Source organism: Mustela lutreola, chromosome 4, assembly GCF_030435805.1.
Source record: "Mustela lutreola isolate mMusLut2 chromosome 4, mMusLut2.pri, whole genome shotgun sequence".
NCBI lineage: Eukaryota > Metazoa > Chordata > Mammalia > Carnivora > Mustelidae > Mustela > Mustela lutreola.
In genome coordinates this window covers 97,562,617-97,584,091 of record NC_081293.1, presented here as the reverse complement: position 1 = coordinate 97,584,091, position 21,475 = coordinate 97,562,617, and the positions used below count along the sequence as shown (strand labels likewise).

At 43.0% G+C, this 21,475-nt stretch overlaps 1 protein-coding gene across 4 annotated transcripts in view; it reads right to left on the bottom strand.

Annotated features, from left to right (window-relative positions):
* The window catches only part of SUGCT (succinyl-CoA:glutarate-CoA transferase), an 811,293-nt gene that overhangs the window by 129,023 nt on the left and 660,795 nt on the right, over positions 1-21,475 (bottom strand). Inside the window, exon 13 of one of the 4 annotated variants that reach the window (XM_059170566.1) lies at positions 19,672-19,920. The exons of the other annotated variants lie outside the window; for them this stretch is intronic. Within the exon in view, the coding sequence (XP_059026549.1) occupies positions 19,765-19,920 (156 nt within the window). The 3' untranslated portion in view covers positions 19,672-19,764. Of the gene's footprint in view, positions 1-19,671; positions 19,921-21,475 lie in introns of those variants that run through there. 4 annotated transcript variants of the gene reach the window in all.

Below are 21,475 nucleotides of genomic sequence, written 5' to 3'. Positions count from 1 at the left end.
AGAGGCTGCTGTTGTCCAGCTGTGGCATACGCTTTCCTGTTTCCGCCACTTCCGCTTACCTGGTCTGATTACCTGCCTGTCACCTACAGGGGAATTCATAGCATAAAGTCTAAAGACGCCCTTTACCATCACATGTCACCAAAATGTAGTGTGAACATTTCCAGGTTCTTGAACATCACATTCCTTCAATCTACCTTGGCTTTTAACATGCTTCCACATCCAACACACACACCGACCAATGTTTTCTTCTTTGCAAACATGTATCCTATAAGACTATTTACATGGAACTACTTGTGTCACCTTATTTCGCCAGCCCAGAACAACTCTGTGCTGCTTCTTCTAATCCTATGCTATTAAACCATGTACCACATTGGTTTCTAATTACCCGTGGACGTACTATCAAGTTCCCGAGGAAAGGCACCCCCAACTCCTTTCATACCCCTACCCCCTGCACCTGGTATAGATAGATGTTCCTAAGTATTGATTAAACTTTTTAAATAAAAAAATAAAAAAATAATGATATGCAGAGGTGCTTATCCACTATTTGGTACATAGAAAGCACTCGATAAATTTTATTTGAACTGGAGTAAACAATATTAGGCATCATAAAGTTTAATATGAATGTTCTCCATGTGGGATCCTAGCAAGAGAGAAAATCACAGCGTAGCACTAAGGATATAGGCTCTGGAATAGATTTTCTGCGTTCAACGTCTAGCTCTTCTGCTTGCCAACCGCTCAGTGTTTGGTAAGTATCTTTTCTAAGTTAGTTTGATAAACTGCAAATGGAAATTCTAATAGCATCTGTTTCAAAAGTTACTGAGATGCTTAAATAAGATATTTATAAAGCCCTGAACAGCTTTGGGCACCCAGTTATCATTAATACCTTTAGCTGTAATTATTGTTACTGTTCTGTTATACAAAGACTTCTTTACATCAAGAAATCTCCCTTTTACAACACACCCACAAACTGGACCTACAGAGGAGCATTCTCATGGGACAGCTGCATTCTAAATCTCACCTTCTACTTGTATAAAGTAGAAATTATATATATTTAAGGAAGTTGAGATGCCCTTTTTTTGCCCTTCAGAAAAGTCTTTTCCTAAAGCTACAGTTTAGTCCTAAACAAATATACTTTATTGGAGAGAAGTCATCCTAATTAAATTAAATCAAGCAATAAGATATGCCTAAGACAACAATTAAACATCAGATTTTAATTACGACATTTCTAAATATGTATATTCTTAAATAAGGCACATCTTTCAAGAGTGAAAGCAGACACATAATCTTTACCTCAAAGGCAAGGCTCTAAATTTATATAACTTTTTGAGAAGAATGTGTGTTTTTGTGTGTATATATATATATATATACACATATATATGTGTATATATATATATGCTCTATGTGTGTATATATATACACATAGAACTTTGTAAATATAAAATATTAGTATATAAACATACTGATTAATAATTATACTATATATGCATATAACCTTAAATATGTACCTTTCATCAAGTCATTCTAAAGAATTTTCCTTTTAAAAAGGAAAAAGACTCATTCACAACAAGGTTCATCTCCACATATTTGTAGCATTATCAAATTGGTAGTAACTTCAGTGTCCAAAAATAGAATAATAAATAACTAACAATATGAATGCATGACTGAACGCTCAAGAGCCATTAAAATGACATTCGCAAAGTTATTTGACAATGCAGGCAAGTCATTAACTCAGGATACAGGGGTGCCTGGGACTCACCAAGATCTCATGGGTTGTGACACTGAGCCCAATGCTCAGCGTTGAGTCTGCTTGAGATTGTCTCCCTCTGCCCCTCCCCCTACTCAACTGCATCCTCTCTCTCTAAAAAAAAAAATCCATAAATCTTGAAAAGAAATTCAGGATACCAATCTGTATGAATAAGATAATCCCAAATACAAAAAGAAAAAAAAAAAGATGGTAGGAAACACACCTCACTTGTTTCGGTAGGTAGGCTTCTAGAACCACAGCGTTCCTATGGTAGGCCAAATCCTTTCTCTGCCTAGAGTCGCTAAGTACCTCATCAGAGCATTCAGAACCAGCCAAAAAGTTTCTGTCGCATGGAGAGTGACACTGTTTGTTAAGAAGCAAAATGTGAAGAGCTGAGCTCTAACATGAACAGGATGACTAATTTGGAAGAAGCCATGGAAGGATTTCTTGCTGAGCCTCGGCACTGCTATGAGACACGAAAGCACAACTGGATATTCTTGGTGGAATGGTCGATATTGGTCAGGAAGTACAAGTGGGTGATGCGATACGAAGGCAGTGGCCCTTGGGACTTACATAATGCAAAGCACTTCCAAGAGAGGGAGCGTCCAGTGGGTTACAGTCTGCTGCTGAAGATGAGGAAGGATGCTTGGCGTATAGTTCCCCAAATCCTGCAGCTTTTCTAGCCCCTGAGACTAGAGAGCCAACCACTGTGACTGGGAAACGCAGAAGTGAACTCGTATCTCTTGGACAGGCTAAAGAATAACTTCCAGGGGACATTGATAATAGATTTCTTCCTAAAGAAATCATGACATCTTTGTATAAAGCATTGAAAATGCACTTGGAGAAGGCAAAAAAGCAATCTCAAAGGTCACGAAATCCTTGCATAGAGAAAAAGTTACTGCCTTAGCTAACAGCGCACAAGGAGTCACTAACAAGAACATGATACCGTTCTTACGAATATATTATTCAGTATCTGACAGCCCACAGGGGCCTCACCTGTTTCTCCAAACACAATAAACATAGTCTGTGCAGCCTTTCAATCACACACACTGCTCTGTCTCGAGAGCCTTGCTTAAGTACCTCATTCATCTTTCACCTGCCACACAAGTGTTGTGCCTTGTTTATGTATCAGCCTTGGTTTTCTTAGTGCACAGCCCTTTGGCTATAAGCACTTACCCTTCCCTTGATAATCCAGCTTGTTCCTGGCATAGGAGGCACCTGCTTACTCAGGCACCTGCTTACTCAGTTACAGCGTGTGGCACCTGCCCCAGTGGCACCTGCTTACTCAGTTACAGCGTGTGCCTTCGGGGTGGAGGGGAGACACCCCCATTGCTGACGCCCTCCAAGATCAAACCCCAGTGACTCAGCTGCTTGATTACCGCACTGGTGTTACGCTTCCCCTTGTCCTTCACCTTGCCTCACATGTCATCTCTCTCTGTGAGTTACTATCTCGGAATAGAAGATAAAACATCTTCAGTGTATTTAGGGACATTTGAGAGTTAAGTGCCTTGAGCATACAGATTAGTATATATTAGCTTGTAACTGCAACATTTAAGGAATGTTTACTGTGTGTCAAGCATTTTCTATGGATGATTTCCTTTCATGGTTGATTAGCCCCATTTTACAAACAAAGAAACTGAGGCACAGAGTCAATGTAATTTGCCAAGGTCGCCCCACTAGTTTAAATGGCAGGGCTGGGGGGCCTGGGTGGCTCAGTGGGTTAAAGCCTCTGCCTTCGTCTCAGGGTCCTGGGATCGAGCCCCGCATTGGGCTCTCTGCTCAGCGGGGAGCCTACATCCCCCCCCTCGCTCTGCCTGCCTCTCTGCCTACTTGTGAGCTCTGTCTGTCAAATAAATAAATAAAGTCTTTAAAAATAAATAAATAAATAAATAAATAAATGGCAGAGCTGGAGGGTGCCAAAGCAACCGCCATTCTTAACTGCCTTCCTGATTACAAACTTAGCAATCATTCCTTTTTTTTACATTTATTTATTTATTTGAGAGAAAGAGAGTGCCAGCTGCACTGAGCATAGAGACCGAAGGCAAGCTGCATCTCACCACCCTGAGATCATGAGCCAAAACCAAGAGTTGGACCCTTAACTGAGTCATAAAGTTAGCTATTATTCTTCATGAAATATTGCTTTTGGTAAAGTCCCACATTCTCTTTACTCCCTCTTGTGGGTTCCTTGTCTTAAAGAAATATATATATATATATATATATATATATATATATATATATATATCCTCCTGAATCAAGGTTGTTCAAGGATTTAAAGCAGGAGAAATCAGGCAATATTCAATTTCTACATAGAAAAGAGTTTGGGACTGGAGACAATTCTAGGAACTAGACTTGGATCAAGTCTGCTGAGAATTTATGGGAGGCATAAACAATTAATATAGGATTAAAAAGATCATCTCTAAGCATGTGAGCATGTGAGCCGAACACAAGAACAGAAAGTTCTAGTGAATTCCAGTAGTTAAAGGAGAGCGATAAGAAAGAAAAAAACAAAATGGGAAGGCTTAGAAAGGCTTGTTGGGAAGAGAGCAGAGATCTCTACCTCCCAGCAGCCTTTATGACCCTCAGTGTCCACCTGCTTTAGCACCCCGAGGTCCCTTCTATGGCAGCTCAGTAGATGTTTAAAAGGATTTTCCTTTTGCTTTTTTCAAACCTTAAATAAAAATAAGTTTGTTAAAGTTTTATCTGCTTCCATTTTTTTAGATAAAGGATATAGGGTTGATTCCAATAGAGACTTGGCTCTTGTGCATATGACATAAACACACGTATATGCTATATGTATAAATGTGTATATACATTTCTGTAGAACATATCGTGTATGCAATAAGTGCATATATTACACATATAATACATATTCAGTGCCCTTGAACCGACTTTAGAGGAGAGGTCAGTCAACCACTGGCTGCACTTGGACCTGGGGTTCCAGGCCACCGGGATCTCTCAAATAGGAGAGAACAGTGAACAGCTATGCTGGCCAGACACAGCGAGGGTCAGAGGTGGCAACATTGAGCTCCAGTATCCTCACACTTGCTGGTGCCCCCAGGTGAAGAAATCCCCCTTTTGTTTCGTGTTCTCAGATTAAGAAAACGAAGCAGTTAATCAGGAGTTGGTTCTTGGCTTCAGTGTAGAGTTCAGTCAAACGCTTCAACGAGCTCACAGCAGACCCTGGCCCTTGGCATAAATATCTTTCCACTTCTGTTTGTGTCTGGTCTTTTTCTTATATTAACTTTATTGTTCTGTTTCAAAGTGCCTAGAATCCTGTTAGGAAGTCGACAGGAAATATATAAATGTGGATGCATTTGTGGACGCAGCAGCAGCTGCCAAGTGTTTCTCAAGCGGCAGGCACTGGGAATGGGAGGGACTAAGATCGCCTCTCGCGACCACACCAACAGGCAACACGGATGGACAACCACAGTGGGTAGTAGGTGAAGGGCTCCGCATCCTCAATATGGGTCTGAATTAATGGGATGTTGTCTGTAAGTATGTGTCCTATGTGTCTATGTGTCCTAGAAAGTCATAGTTTTTAATGGCCAAGAAGTTCCTCTTAAAAACCAAATCAGTCAGATGGAGCACCCGGGTGGCTCAGCTGGTGACGTGCCTGCCTTCAGCTCAGCTCATGATCCCAGGGTCCTGTGATCAAGTCCAGCATCCATCTCCTCGCTCAATGGGGAGTCTGCTTCTCCCTCTGACTGCTGCTTCCCCTGCTTGAGCACTCTCTCTCTCTCTCTCTCTCTCTGACAAATAAATAAATTAAAATTTTAAAACAAAAACAAAACAAAACAAAAAAATTAGGCAGAGGTTTCCTGTGGTTTTATGATTTAACTGGAAGTCAGAATCTGAAGTAGGAGTCCATTACTGGGAATGAGGATCAGAAACTGCTCCTGTTAAATCAAAATAACTCCCATTCATTCAGAGAACCATAACTTTGGGGAAACGGGACATCCCTTGTCCAATGAGCACTCAAGGTATCTGTGCTTTTATTATCTTTCTGCAAATAGAACCAAAAGCAAAAGAAAAAGCAACAGCTCCTATGGCTACATCTGCTGGGAAAGGGAGAGACAGCATCCAGCCCACCTACCTCCCACTAAATTTGGAGACCTTGTATCCAGTGCTAGGTGAGCGTCTGAGGTCCAGTCTCATAGCAATACAGCCATGCACTTAGGAAGTGGCAGGACCCCCAGTTTCCCGCCTCATTCTGCAGAAGCATTTTCTTATTTCAGTTATCTAGAAGTTCCACTATCCCTCTGAGAATCTCATAGAAAACTCTGCCAGTTTGCTTTCTGTATTTGGACCCCAAGCTAGCTGATCTTGGAAGCAAATCACTTACACAGCACTATTGGTAGATTGGTGTCAGATGGCAAACATTACTTGAAAGTACAGATGTTGTTTATGATGTATACAGCTTATAAATAACTTTATCAGATTGAAGGATATTGTCCTGATGTGCCACATGGACATTTTACTGACCAAAAAACGAGTTTTGTTGTCCGGGGAGGGGGGGGTTGGGGTGGAGATACTTCACTTCAAAGGGGCACATTAAAAAGATGTGCTAGGAAAAGCCAAATAGAACAGAGTAATTGAGCTTGGGGAACAACTGTATATGTATTGAACAGTATATGGAAACGTATTTTACTCCTTCAGACATTCAAGAGTTATTTACTGATTGCTTCTGTTTTCAAACTAAAAGAAAATCTCTTTTACACATGTGGGATGTTTAACAATTTATCAGCTATGTCTTCTGGACATGTCCCTGCAGGGGCTTTACCAACCCATAGTTCCAAGTAATGAGCTTCTAAACTACTGATTTATTTATATATGCCACGTATCCTTCTAAGGAGTCTAAACCCTGAAGAGCAAAACTTACAGAAGATAATATGTGGCTACACTTCTTCAAAAACTACCTCATGGCAGGGGCGGGGGAGTGCACTCAGGTGGTTCAGTCAGTTAACAGTCGGACTCTCCATTTTGGCTCAGGTCATGACCTCAGTGTCTTGAGATCAAACCCAGTGCTGGGCTCTACACTCAGCGGGGAGTCTGCTGGAGACTCTCCCTCTCCCTCCCCCTCTGCTTCTCCCCCCACTCTGACTGGCTCTACCTCTCTCTCCCTTTCTCTTTCTCAAATAAATGAATAAATGAATAAATAAATAAATAAGATCTTTACAAGAAACAAAAAATTACGTTTCAGCAAGATTTACATTATGTTACATTCTGCAAGACTTACGTGGGAATTATTCATCTATGATATTCCTATGTTGTTATTGTTTTTTCTCTTTATTTCTATGTTGTTGTTGCTTTTTTTTTTCTCTTTTCAAATCTCAGGCTATACTCAAATATGGAGGCTCAACAGACTAGATTTTGCTTAAATGCATTGTCTTCCATATGAGGTAAACTAGTTACTATATTATCTGTCTGAATGGATCCAATCAAATTAATGTAGACTTCCAGGTGTGAGCTTTTTTGGACCAAAAAGCCAAGCATCTTCCAGAACGTCTGCTTTTCTGTACCTTTGTTGGCATGATGGGCCACGGATGAGCAACACTTCTGCAACGTGTACAAGACTATGGAAATGTACACTACTTTGGTTTTACAGTTTCTTTCCTCTTTGAGCAAGGAAACTTCAGGATGTGGACTTTCTAGATTAAATTACCTGTTTAACCAGTTTCCCAAACTATAGATGAGAAATGTAAACCTCGCAAAGATGTGTGATCCATCTCAGGTTGCCCGGGGGAGGCTTTTGCAAAACTAGAAAGATCTGGGGTAGTCCTGTTTCACTTTGTGTCTTGAGTGTCAACCTAATGACCGTTGGTTTAAGTAAGGCTAACACCAAAACCCCTTAGAAACAGACACTAGCTGTCCGTCTGTGCTCATCTGCCCGGAGTCTTCCACATTCCACTCCGACTATTCTTGAATCCACACTCAGGAGTTCTGGAAGGTTCAACATGGTATGGAGATTTGCGTTTGATTTTTCCTTAACTTCTATTCATCTCATTCACCGGATCAAGGAATCAGTGAATACAACAGTAAGTCTTGCCCAGGACCCCCTGCCTGACAGTTTGGGAAACACAGAGAGTGAGTCACCGAGTCACAGAGTCACAAGAGGGACATTCTGTACACAGTTTTATCTCCTCAAGGGCTACCTCCTAGAACAGAGCCCTCATCGAGGCGTAGGTACAAAATAAAGGGTTAGCCCCTGAATCTGACTTAATTTCGTCCTGAAGTTAATTCCTCGTAAGGAGAAACATTGGCCTTGGCAGGAGAATTGAGCATAGTCTGTGTTCCAGGCTCATCAGCTGCACACAAGGGGTGAAAATTCCATGCATGGGTTTCTGGGGAAGAGAGCACTCTCTGGCCTTCAGCAAACCACCCAGCCCAGGATCCCAGAGCATCTGTACTCCAACCAAACAGATCCAGAGAGCAGCCCTTCCAATCCCTCCCCTGGAAGTCCTCTTTGGAGAGGACCACAAGCATCTTCAGAAAATGAAGATTCGCCAGACATCCTTGAGGGTCACTGTATCTAGAGCAGATAAACAGTGCGGTTTGGGAATGTTCATTCCATCTTCTTGCCTGTGCTGATGCCAAAACAACCAGTGGAAAAGCAAAAAATTCATTTTCATGCTACTGGTTTGACTGCTTTTTGGAATTGACTATATTTGGTCTAAAACTGACTGTTTTCTCATTGAACGAGCCAACATTCCCAAGGAGCATTTAAATGAGCTATATCGTCACAGCATGGGAATGGCTGAGCACTGCACCAAGGTCTATTTTCACTTGATTATATGTGTATTTATTATACAAAAATAGAGCAAAACGATGACTCTGCCAAGAGACTCTCCTACATTGTAGTATAAGAGCGAGCTAGGATTTCTTTAAATTGAAGATCTGCATGCTTGTTTTGTTTCCACCGCTGTCAAGCCTTTTTTTTTTTTTATGTTAAAAATTTCCCCCCAATCGGTTGCTATTCATTGTGCTTATTATTTAGGAGAATTTACTGGTAGCAAAGTGTGCCTGTTGGTAACGGTGGCAAGAGGCAGTTCTCTACTCTGTCAATCTGTGGTGGATGAAACTGTTCAGAGAAAATAAAAACTGACTGGGAAAACAGCCCCAAACATGACCAGCTTGCCTCCTATTTCAACAGATAGGTTTTCTTTACTGTCACAGCCTTCTGTAAGACCTGCTCTCATCCAGGACCAGAATATAGATGTGGCGCAAAGAGCCCTCACGGAAGGGCAGCCTTGAAGTGCTTCCAACTCCAGAAGGAAGTCTCGTTGGGAATCCTGTTCTGTAATGTAAACCGAGATTTCCAAACCTACCATTTCTCCGCCGACCGTATACGCGTGGAGGAACAGAGACAGGAGAAACTCTATCCCCATTCTAGCAACTAACCACCAGAGGACACCCCTCAGAGGCCAAGAATGTCCAGGTTATAGGAACAGAATGAAGCCACTTAAGAAAATGGTCAATTATGGAATGTTCTGTTCGTAAGTCTGTCTGTTAATTAAGAAGTGGACTGAAATTACTAATGGATTTCATAATGGCCACCAACCAGCTGCCAGTTGGCTGTAGCTTGGTGACAGATGGTAGTGACTGATGTGGACTAGATCTGACCCAGAGATAGTCCATCATTTATTAAATTGCAGGCCCAAATAAAATTCCACGCATTGCAACATTTCACCCTCCTGTCTCCCTGGGAGACACGCTGATCACATTCCTGATATGCCACCCCCCTTGCAGACAGCAAACTATCCGAAGGCCTTAAATACAACACACAGTGAAGAAAGCCCACAGTATCTCTTAGGGGATGAAAAACAAAAAGAAACCAGAAGGAGGGCCACTTGAGTGCAGGACAGCATACATGGGAGCTCCATTCCTGCTCATCCAGTTCTGTTCCCTCCCCGCCCTGTGATCTGCCCCCCGTCTATTCAAAATCCAGGGGTGCTCGCTCACACCGCAACTGACAGGTCCTGACTGTCTGGGCTCTGCTTTCATCCATCAGCACGTCCTCAGAGGGAAGCGAGCTGCCACAGACCGGCTCCAGAGCCTGGCTGCTTGGGGCTTTTGCATAAACAAGTCACTGAAGTGGGCAAATCAAAAGCCCCAATTACTGTCACCAGACTCACTGTTGGAGTATTTGGGAAAATTAACCTTAGCTGCATTTTTGAGAGATAAGGCTCATAAAGACCAGGGGAGGGAAAAATCCCACTGTTATCACCGCAGGTACAACCTAGAGAGACATTTGATAGAGGAAATACAGCTCTGTCTTAAAATCTTTTATGTAACGTGGTAGAGTTTCCTTCGTGTTGTCAGAATGTCATGTAGCTTCCTGCCCCAGGTCAAAGACGATACGTAAAGGTGTGTTTAAATAGGAGATACATGCATCTGAGAAGAAAAACAGGACAGAGAGAGGTGGTGTTTGGTCATAGGAAGGTTATTATGTTACCTATTTCAAAGAGGCAGAGTACTGTTCTTGACAGAGTTCATATTTAAACGTTACACTAATCTTTTTTTATTTTGTTAAAAAAAACAACTTCTTGTTTGAGCTGGAAGGAGTCTGGGTAATACTATAGCCTTCTCACATATGGCCCACTGGAAGGCCCCAAACAGTAGAGAGGCCCTTAGGGATTTGCAGAGAAGCCCACAGAGTCTATGGATAAAATTTCTTTGTCATCTCATGCTTATCTTAAAACCGTATTTAGATTTTGCATTTGACTCCATGACATACTTATTTTTCTGTAAATTAAAAAATGATGCTTGGGCACCTGGGTGGCTCAGTCAGTTAAGCATCTGCCTTCGGATCAGGTCATGATCCCAGGGTCCTGGGATTGAGTCCCACATCAGGCTCTCTGCTGAGCAGGAAGCCTGATTGTCCTTCTCCCTCTGCCCCTTCCCTTTGCTCATCCTGTCTCTCTCTCTTTCAAAATAAATAAATAAAATTTGAAAAATATAAAAGAAATGGTGCTTACTGTTGCTCCATTATAGACAAGGAATGTTGCAAGAGCGTGTGCCGTGTTTTATCCTGGGGCTTTATGAATTCCTGCCAGAGCACCCTGCACCTCTGGTGATCACTATGGCCAAACTGGCAAATACAGATCTCACCCAAATTGCTCTATTGATGGATCAGAATACTGAAGCCCAGAGAGTGTGTGACTTCACCAAGTCCCATGACTCTAACATCACGTGAGATTAGGGGACTCGCCCAAGGTCAGGGGCAACAGGAGAGAGACTGGAATTTAAGTGTCTGATGGTCCCACGGAGTCACGTGTGCTGGGTACTGACCTGGACGCGGTTCCTGAGCCTGTGTGTCCTCATGCTGGTTCTCCACACCTTTCTTTTTCATCCGGCTTTGCGCCTCCGGCCTCAATGAGCCCACCAGGCTCTCTTATTCACCCAAATCTCCCTCCATGTTCACCCAGTTCTCAACCTCATTCTGCTCTTGAATGTTCATGGGCTGTGGTAACTCCCTGCCTGACCCAGTTCTGGTTGGCCTGAGCTGGTCCAGGGGGCGGGCTACAATGTGTATGTTGCCAAGGGGACCCAAGGGGGAAAAGCAAGTGGAACCAAAAGCTTCTGAGGGAGATGAGACTCGAGACTGAAGAAACTGATCTAGTGCAAACCCCAGACACCTCGAGTAGCGAGAAAGTTAAATGAGAAGGAGGAAGAGGAGAAAAAGAAAGAGAAGAGGAAGAGGAAAAAGAAGAAGATGAAGATGAAGAAGAAGGAGGAGGAGAGGGAGAAGGGGAAGGGGAAAAGGTGGCGGTGGGCTCGGAGGAGGACAGGATGAGGCTCACAGCTGGGAACGGAACAGGAAATGGATCCGATACGGAGGACCAAAGAACAGGCGAGAGAAAGAGGGACCAGATCATTTCCGAGAGAAAAGCACGAGAGAAGGCCCATGGCCAGAAGGCTGGCTAATCCGATGACCTAAAGGAAGTGCTGCCTGGAGCAGGGGAGAGTGGGAAGCAGTCACAGGGAAAGACGAGGTACGGAAGCTGGCCAGCGCCAGATCACACGTGAGCTGTGCTGGGGGCTAGGACTTGATTGTAAGGACAACGGAGAGATGCTGGAAAGCTTAAGCGTGCAATGACTCGATGAAATTCCCCCTCTAGGAATGTTGCTCAGGAAGTCTCCACATAAGTCTCCATAACTGAAGGAGCCGTATTCAATCGCCTCTTCCAAGTGGCCTCCTTTCCTATCTGTGGGTTTTTAGAAAATTTTATATTATGTAGTCTTTGGGAAGAAAGACTATAAATAAATATTTTTGCAGTCTCTAATATTATAAGAATTTGTTCCCAGAGTTTGTGGCAATAGTGTGGACACTGGCTCGGACACAAGTATGTGGAATTCATTTCAATAAGTATTATTTAAAATACTCAAAGTTCCTTCACTGAAAAAAAAAAATGCCACTGCAGAATCACTTTAAAATGTTTACGTATATACCTAAATCTCCAGGCCGCCGATGGCAATTTTAAATGGAAAGCCAAAGGCTGTTTCTCTTCCTTTTTATTGGACTATTATTAACCAGTCATAAAGCCTAGCAGTTCATTTATCAGAGAAAAAAATGTATGAATGTTTGACGGATGAAGTCTAGAGCCATAATGTTATGACTTTATTTGAATTACATTATATGGACAAAGTATGCCACTCCATCCGCCTCAAATTACTGCCCTGTTACCTAGGGTAACAGTCAGATATTTTCCTCGTTACTTAATAATACCAGATCTCAAATAAGTACCACAACATGAAAAACAGATGTTAAAATGTGACAGTCAAGGTCGGGTTACACTGAATACTTGTTAATTTTTAAGCGCCTGGTTACTTCTCAAGAATCGTTTCTAAAATTTTTGACAAGGTTTTGTTGAATTTCGTTGGAGGGGTTAGCGTCTTAAGACACACATGAGACACAAATAGGAACTTGACTTGTTATTAATCAAAGTAGCAATAAAACAGGGAGAAACTAGTTTTTATAAAATGCTCATTACCTGGCACGAAATACGATTTTACACAAACGACTAAAGTCAAGGGCCCAGTTTATATTCTTTCTCAATGATTTTCATTTGTATTCTCCCCTTTGTGCATCCAATAGTCTTTTTACATCTATTAAAGGCAGATTTTCATTTCAAATAGCAAATAACTTTTTATTATTGTGCTAGTATAGATTATATTTTAAAAAATAGATGAATAAAACAAAAAAATAAAATAAAAGTTTGTTATGGTACCTCCCTCCACAGTCACTTCTCATATAAATTTAGTTCCAGGGGCGCCTGGGTGGCTCAGTGGGTTAAAGTCCCTGTCTTCGGCTCAGGTCATGATCCCAGGGTCTTGGGATCGAGTCCCGCATCAGGCTCTCTGCTTAGCGAGGAGCCTGCTTCCTCCTCTCTCTCTGCCTGCCTCTCTGCCTACTTGCAATCTCTGTCTGTCAAATAAAAAATAAAAAATCTTAAAAATTTTTTTTAAAAATTTAAAAAGTAAAAATTAAAAATAAATTAGTTCCAGGTTTTTTCTCTGTATATTCATATACATAATATATATTACATCTATAGATGTTTTCTTAGAGAAACAGTCAAAACATGCAGTGAAGATCTTTTCATTTTTCAATCTTCACTTTTTTCATTCAATTAAGCATCATTTTTAAATTAAATTTTAAATTAAATATTCAATTAAGCATCATTTTTAAATACGACAGAAGACAGTGCCCTTGATATGGGATATGCTATAATGTGTTGCAGAAACTAATCACTGATTTCTGAACATTTAAGTGATTCAATGTCTTGGTTTTATAAATGTTATGGCAGTGAAAAAATATGTAGTTTAATCTTTCTACACATTCTTGATGATTTCCTCAGCACAAATTCCAAGAAGTAAAATTCATGGGTCAAAAGGATGTGTGTTTCAAAAATCTTGGTACATAACTGCTAAATTACATCCAGAAAGATTTTACTAAGTTATATTCCCATTGGAGGTGAGCAGATGACGTATTTCTGTCATTTTTTTCCTAGTTTGCTACCATACTTCCTTGATCCCAAGAAGCACATTTCCCCCACATTTTAACATCCTTAAAATCAATTCATGCTTCCCAGTTGACAGCATATCATATTTTAACTGGTGGTTTGTTATTTTTCCCATTCTCAGTGACATTGTTAATAAAGTGATGTATCATATAATCAATGTCTTACATGCCATAAAATATGGTATTTGCCTTTATATTATGTAGCTATGTTTATAGACACACAGAGGATTTTAGTTTGTTTGTTTGTTTGTTTGTTTGTTTGTTTTTTAAGATTTTATTTACTTATTGACAGAGAGAGAGATCATAAGCAGGCAGGGAGGCAGAGAGAGGAGGAAGCAGGCTCTCCGCAGAGCACAGAGCCCAATGCGGGGCTTGATGCCATGACGCTGGGATCATGACCTGAGCCGAAGGCAGCGGCTTTAACCCACTGAGCCACCCAGGAGCCCCAGGATTTTAGTTTTTAGATAGTCAAATGGTTTCCTCATTAGTTGTCATGTTCATGATTTCTCTAATTTTATGAAAAAAAATTCACCTATGTTTTCTCCTGTATTATACTTTATGCTTAATTCTTTAATAAACTTGAAAATTACTTTTTCACAAATGAATACACCAATTTCCCTAATACTCATTGACCAATTCTTTTTGCTCGTATATCATGTTTAATCTGAGTAAACATTAGTAACCCCGGTTAAATAATTGGGTCCACAGAACAAGCATTTAATAGATTTCCATTGATGGATGAATTCAATTTGTGGGAACAATTTGTAGACTTTGGTTTAAGTTAAGGTTTCGGTGTCACCGTTCTGCCCTTCTGAAGGGATTCTAGATTTAGGGGTGAAAGGCCATTCTGGTTTCCTGACACATCCCTGTTTCAGCCACACAACACACAAGAGGACCCACCAAACTGAAAACCAGTGTTTTCCATTGCCGGTGACCATCGTTCTGGCCTGCTGGAAGCAGGGAGGCAGGGTGACGAAGGAGGCAGGCTGGAGAGCCTCTGCTTTCAGTTCTCAACCAGACTCCACAGGAATTCAGTGAAAGCCCACCGGGGCTCCAGTCAGGAACACCTCCCCCACCCAGCTCAGCCCCTGAGCCCAGAAGCTCATCTTCTACAATGTCCACATCCAGTCAGCGCAGCCAACCCCCACGTGCTGAGCCGCTGCTCTGCGCCTCGTGCCGACGAGATGGGAACAAAAACACGTCTAACCTCAGAGAACCAGCCAGCGGAGGAAAAAGGCAGGTCGATTGCGGGGAAGGGCCATTGAATCCAATCCTCGGATTAGTGTGTCCAGTGGGAGAGCAGTAAGAGAACAAAGAAGGGGACAGTGGTTCGAGAGGGAGAGAGGAGGACAGAAAACCACGTGAAAGAGGTCTCTGAAGAATCCAGGGGATCCAAAGACCGGCGGCCCATCTGGGTGAGGAAATGGCAAGCAGATCTGTGGGCTTGGGCACCAAAATGGCCGTGAGTGTGTCCAGTGACAGGTGTGGGGGGACTGAACAATAGTCTGGTAGGGACCGCGTAAGGAGGTGGAATTAGCAATTAACAACTGGTGGACCCTGGAGAGGTAGAGACAGGACATCAGGGCAGATGGCTCATTCAGTAGCTTGTATGTTTGGTAACATGCCTATGCCCAGCCTCGAGATAGCAAACACAGGACACGGGACAGAGGGAAAGTCCGTTCACGTGAGTAGAGTGTGAGCTGCTGCCAGTGGGCAAAGCCTAGTGCATACGACAGCCCACAGCTGAACACTTACGAGTCTGGAGCTCACTGGAGACTCAGTCACATCCAACTGCCAGTCACCCTCGTTCGTTTGCTTTCATGCGTGAGAGCACGCTCGCTGGGAAAGGACAGTGGGGCTCTTTCACTTGTTAGACTTGTGGGAACTAAGGAGAGTTTATGTGGGAGCATGCCACAGAGTGACCTTCCTTTCATCGTGCAAAGACACAGGAGGCGGGGATGCCAGGAAATGGGAGAAGGGGCTTCAAGAAGTGCAAACGTTGTTTGCGATTCACAGATGAGGTCACAGTGGCAAGAGTGCCCCACCCCACCGCCATCAACACCTCTGTTGTGTTTGCTGCCCAAGAATGATACTCAAGGATGACCTGTCTGTGCTAGGTTGGTCTGTTTTCAAAACAAACAAACAGAAAAAGGAATTTATTTTTAAAATACTTCCCCAGTAGAATCAAAAGGGTGATCTTCCCCGTCCAAGTCATACCCTTGAAATTCTTCTTAACCCCTGGCAGGTGGAAGGAGGAGACATCTTCACAGCTCACTTGGTGCACAGACCTGTGACTCACATTCCGATTTCTGGGATGGGGTGAAACACCAGCGTGAATTAGACTTGTCTCCCGCTAAACCAGGGTCAGAAATAACACTAGCCGGGACGGGAGTGCAGGCGGCTAAACTGCCTTCCTGAAAGGAGGAAAAGATCAGTGGTGGCTGTGCGAGTATTAAGTCTTTCAGACACACAGTATTTTTATGCACTGTCCGGTGTTGTCTGACTTGTAAAAATTCAAAGAGTTTCCCACCTCCTCCAGAGTGTTACCAACGGCTTTAAACATGCCCAGAGTTAAATTTGCTTCTGAGAACAAGTGTTTTTTTTAATGTGACTTAATTGATAACAGCCCATGCGAACCATATTATTTAAGACCTATGCATTACTAAATAGTTTCATTAAATAATGGAGAAGAACTTTAAAAAGAAAAACAAAGAAACGCCACACAAGCACATGGTTTTCATTTCGGCAATAAGGGCTGGAGAGAGCCTCTGCTCGGAGGTCGACTTCATGGCTTCAGGCAAAACTGGGAAATTAAGTAGAAAACTCCAGCAAAACCGTAGCCCTAGGTTTTAGAGACACTGAACTCAGTATATGACAAATCTCAGGGAATCTTTAGACTTTTTTGGAGGGGTGGAGGAGGGAGTAGTTGTGTTTCTTTTGTTTTCTGTTTTGTTTTCAATAATTAAGTTTAGCTAAATAGTATCACCGTGGAAAGTGACACGAAGTTTAGAATATCTCTTAATAACTTGGGATCATTTTCTGTGTGACAAAAGCAAGGTAGATACCAAACGATATCCCCTGATGTGGTCACCGTGCCTCCTTTCAAAGAGGGAAGAGAATATGAGGGAAGGTATAAAACAAGGTGTCCTGGGCAGGGGGTGGGGGCAAGGGTTGGAGAAGGCGGGGCTGGGGTCTGAAAGAACAATCCACACAATTCCACACACAACGGATACTTCCCAGACAAATACTCTGAGGGACCCCTGCTCGATGCCCACGTCCGGAGGAAGAGTTAGAAGCGCTACAGGATATTAAAGTAGAACCATCGCTACCTCTGTTTCAGTTAAACACAAAAGGCCCAAAGGTTAAACACAAAATAACAGATGGCTGTGGGTCTAGACCACCTTTGTAGGACTTACAAGAAATGGAGAAAATTGGTTCGTAACCCTTCACTCCATCTCCACCTCGTGCATGTGAAAATGTCAGAGCATGGAAGCATGGATCAGAGTAACAGCCTCTGGCCATGTAAACCCCCACCCCCGGCCCCGCCATGGCTTAATAAGAGCAGCTTGAGGAAGACAGTTAAGAAAGTATGGGAGGGGGTGCTTGGATGGCTCAGTCAGTTCAGTGTCTGCCTTCAGCTCAGGTTGTGATCCAGGGGTCGAGCCCTGCATCAGGCTCCCTGCTCAGCAGAGACACTGCTTCTCTCTCTGCCTCTCCCCCATCATGTGCCCATTCTCTCTATTGCTCTCTGTCAAATAAATAACCAAAATCTTAGGAAGGAAGGAAGGAAAGAGAAACACAGAGAGGGAGGGAGGGAGGGTGGGGAAGGAGCCAGAGGTTTATCCCACCAGCAGGGTGGGAATTGGGGGCTGAGGAGCATGGGTAGGGGAGGGGGGCAAGTGAGAAAGCAGAAAGGAAGCCTACTATGTACCCCTCCTCTGCCCCCCATTGCAGACTTCTTTTTTTTAAGATTTAGTTTATTTATTTAAAAGAGAGAGGTAGCGAAAGAGAGCATGAGCAGGGGCAGAAGGAGAGGCAGACTCCCCACTGAGCAGAGAGCCTGATGTGGGATTCCATCCCAGGACCCTGAGATCATGACCAGAGCTGAAGGCAGAGGCTTTAATGACGGAGCCCCACAGACGCCGCCCCTGCCCCCACCACTGCAGACTTCTGAATTGAAGCAGGCCTGCTGAGGGGGGCGGGGGAGAATAAGAGTATCATTTTAAAATATGATCACGCTGGAATGGACATATGAATTACATCTGAGCAGAATCTCATCATTGAAAGTGATGTGGGTGGGGCGCCTGGGTGGCTCAGTGGGTTAGGGCCTCTGCCTTTGGCTCAGGACATGTTCCCAGAGTCCTGGGATCGAGCCCCGCATCAGGCCCTCTGCTCAGTGGGGAGCCTTCTTCCCCCTCTCTCTCTCTGCCTGCCTCTCTGCCTACTTGTGATCTCTGTCTGTCAAATAAATAAAATCTTAAAAAAAAAAAAAAAAGGAAAGAAAGAAAGAGATGTGTGAAAATTCTGTTATCAACTCCCTGCAAAAGTTATAGGATCTTCCCAAGACCTGGCAGCAAGAAAATCCAAAAGTGTAAAACAAATGAAGGATTGTCAGCATCCCCTAAAATCTGCTCTAAGTTTAACTGTAGGGAGAAGTGAGGCTTTTGTATGCCAAGGGCCCCACAAGGGACCCACGTCTTCCACTCAGAGACTCGGTCCTTCTCTGCAGCTGTCAAATACTCAGTGTTGAAACATTTGGTCCAATGTCCTTCTTTGCAAAGATAGCCTACAAGTAGTGGTTCTAACAAAGATAAGAAACGAATATACTTGCACTTTCTATGGTCGGTATTTCTTTACAAGTAAGGGTTGCATACTCAAACCAAGTTTTATACGATCTTAAAACCATTTTTCTCCACAGAGGCGATTGATAGTTTCCCTTCTACACCACATTATGCTGTGGGAGGGTAGGTGCAACATCTTACAAGAAATTATGGAAGAAATCAAGTTACTTCTACCATATAATGTGACATATACACTGCTTTCCAGCTCTGCCTAATGAAATGGAATAGACTTTATTTGGCTAGAAAATACAGCTGATCTATTCTTATAAAATCCCTTGAGTTTAAAAGGAGGTAGATTATATTTTTGATCAGATCTCACTAACCTCCTTCTCTGTTACTATGCCTCCTTTAACAAATAGCATATCCTGAAAGTTAGAAGATTGTAATCTGGCCATCAGTATAAAAAATAATTGGAATATTCACGGATTCATTATTGAAAATACCCGTTTACCAACCGAGAAGTTCTAGTCTATGTAGTTGTGATGGACTGAATGTCCATGGATTGAATGTGACCCCCACTCACCCGCCAAAATTCATAGGTTGAAATCCTAACCGCCAATGTGTCGGTATTTGGAGGTGGGGCCTTTGGGATGGAAGTGGGTCTTGAGGGTGGAGCCCTCTTGAATGGATTACTGCCTTTATAAGTCAAGCACAGCTTCCTGTCTCAGCGCCCTCTGCCAGGGGAGGATATAGTGAGAGGAAGGTTCTGCAGACCTGAGGTAGGCTGGGCCTCAGCAAACACCAGGTTGCCCAGCACCTTGACCTTGGACTCCCGCCCTCCAGGACATGAGAAAGCCATGTCTGCCGTTTAAGTAGCCCACTTGATGGCATTTCTGTCATTGTGGCCTGAACTGACAGAGACAGCAACGTAAGCGGCAGCAAAGTCAAGGCCAGCTCTTCCTTTATGCCTGGGCCAGGTAGGGTGGGCTCCCTGGGGCGCCGTTGCCTCATTTTCGAGGCAGGCCTCCCTGACAGCACCGCAGTCAGGACTCAGGACGGAACGAGTAAGGACACAAAGCAAGCACGACTTATGTGGCCTGCAGTCCTGTTCCATACATGTCAGGGGATGAGTCACTCCAGGGAAGACAAGGACGGGAGACCAGACATTGCGCTCAGAGAGTTCACACGCTTATGATCTAGTGGGGACACACAGAGACATTTCAGCAGGGATTCAAATGTCCAGATAAAGACACTTCACAGAACAGTGTTGATTCAACAAGTCGGCTCAGAGAGTCAGAGCTTGGATTCCACAGGGGGCAGGGAACCACAGGGGCGATGGGTTTCCAGAGGATGGTGTACAGAGCTTCAGGAGAGGTCTGGGTAGGAAAAAAGGAATCAGTGTGGCTCCATTGGAAGGTCTCACAACAAAATCTTGGTGCAGTTTCTCTTCTAAAGACAGAAACTGAGTCTGGGTTGCCCCGGAAGAGGAAACATATCACCCTCTCGGGGTCACCACAGCGCCCTCCATTAGCGTTTCTTACACACTCTGGCCTTCACTTACCAGCGTTCCCTGAATGGCCCTAGTAGGTATTTGGGATTCTAATCTCTGAACTAGAAGTTTCACCAGCTTGGTTAGAGAGCGACCCTAACCTAAGTGAACATCAGCCCACTTGGGCAACCACAAATTATGCCCCACTCCTTTCCTTACCCATTCCACTGGCAAGAACCCTTCTTCTAACATCTCAAGGGTTGCATTCCACACTCTAAGCACAGAAAGATGACAGGCAAACCTGGAGTTTATTTTAGATGGCATCTTTTCAGGTCAAAAACTCTTAAAGGAAATGTTTTCAAATTAAGATCCCGGGGTGGGGGGATCAAATAATAATAAAAACACCAATGAGCATTCAGGCCGATCTTTCAATAAACTGATGATGATTTGCAACTTGTCCACTCAAATAAAATTACCTAGTTTTAGCACCTTTTTTTTTTTCCTGGACTACTTTTTAATGTTACTAAACGGCGTTTTTTTTGTTTTTGTTCTTTCTTTTTTTTCCTTCGGCATGATTTTAGAAATCTCTCTCAATCTCTCTTATACACACACACACACACACACACACACACAAACTCTAATCTCTAAAACTATCCCTTTTAAGCAAGATCTAGAAACCTGAGCTTGGAGGAGGAATGGGGTAGAAGAAAACTTCCAAAGACTCTGAGGTAAAACATTGAAGGCCTCACTCCCTCAAGGCCTCTCTACTCATCAGCTCCAGAATAGAGTCTGGGACATATCTACTCTTCAGCTATGAGGTAGATCCTAAGTAATTTGTTCCTAAGACCTGGAGAATAAAAATGCACAGATAGCTTGTTTCCGTGTAAATAAAAGCAAACTGAAAGATATGCTTGTAGTCAAGTATTTCTGCCCCACATTCTACAATACTTTCTGGAATGGGAAAGAAGTGGCCCTTCTTATAACAAACATACAGAAAGTATTTTGTAACACTGGGGGAGATGGTAGTTTGGGGAAGGAATGAAAAGCTGAACAGAGGAACAGTATGTAAAATCTATCTCTTAGAAAGTTTGCTGAGTGCAGCATAGCATACTCCCACCCCTTCTTCAAGAGACTTTCAGTAAAGACCTCTATTACTTCCAGTGCTTTTTGGAGTAAGATTTGTGTTTCTTTTATCTGAGAGTGACTTTAAGGGAATCTTTAAAATAATACAATCTTTAAAAAAAAAAAAAAAAAAAAAAAAAAACACCTTTTTAAAGTTGTTCATCTGACCCCTGACTAGCATTAGCACCACCTGGGAACTTGTTAGGATAAATCTTTGGGCCCCGCTCCAGACCTGTGTCAGAAATTCTGAGACTGGAACCCAGCAATATGGATTTCAAGGAGCCCTCCAAGTGAGTCCCATGCTTGCTGAGTTTGAGAAC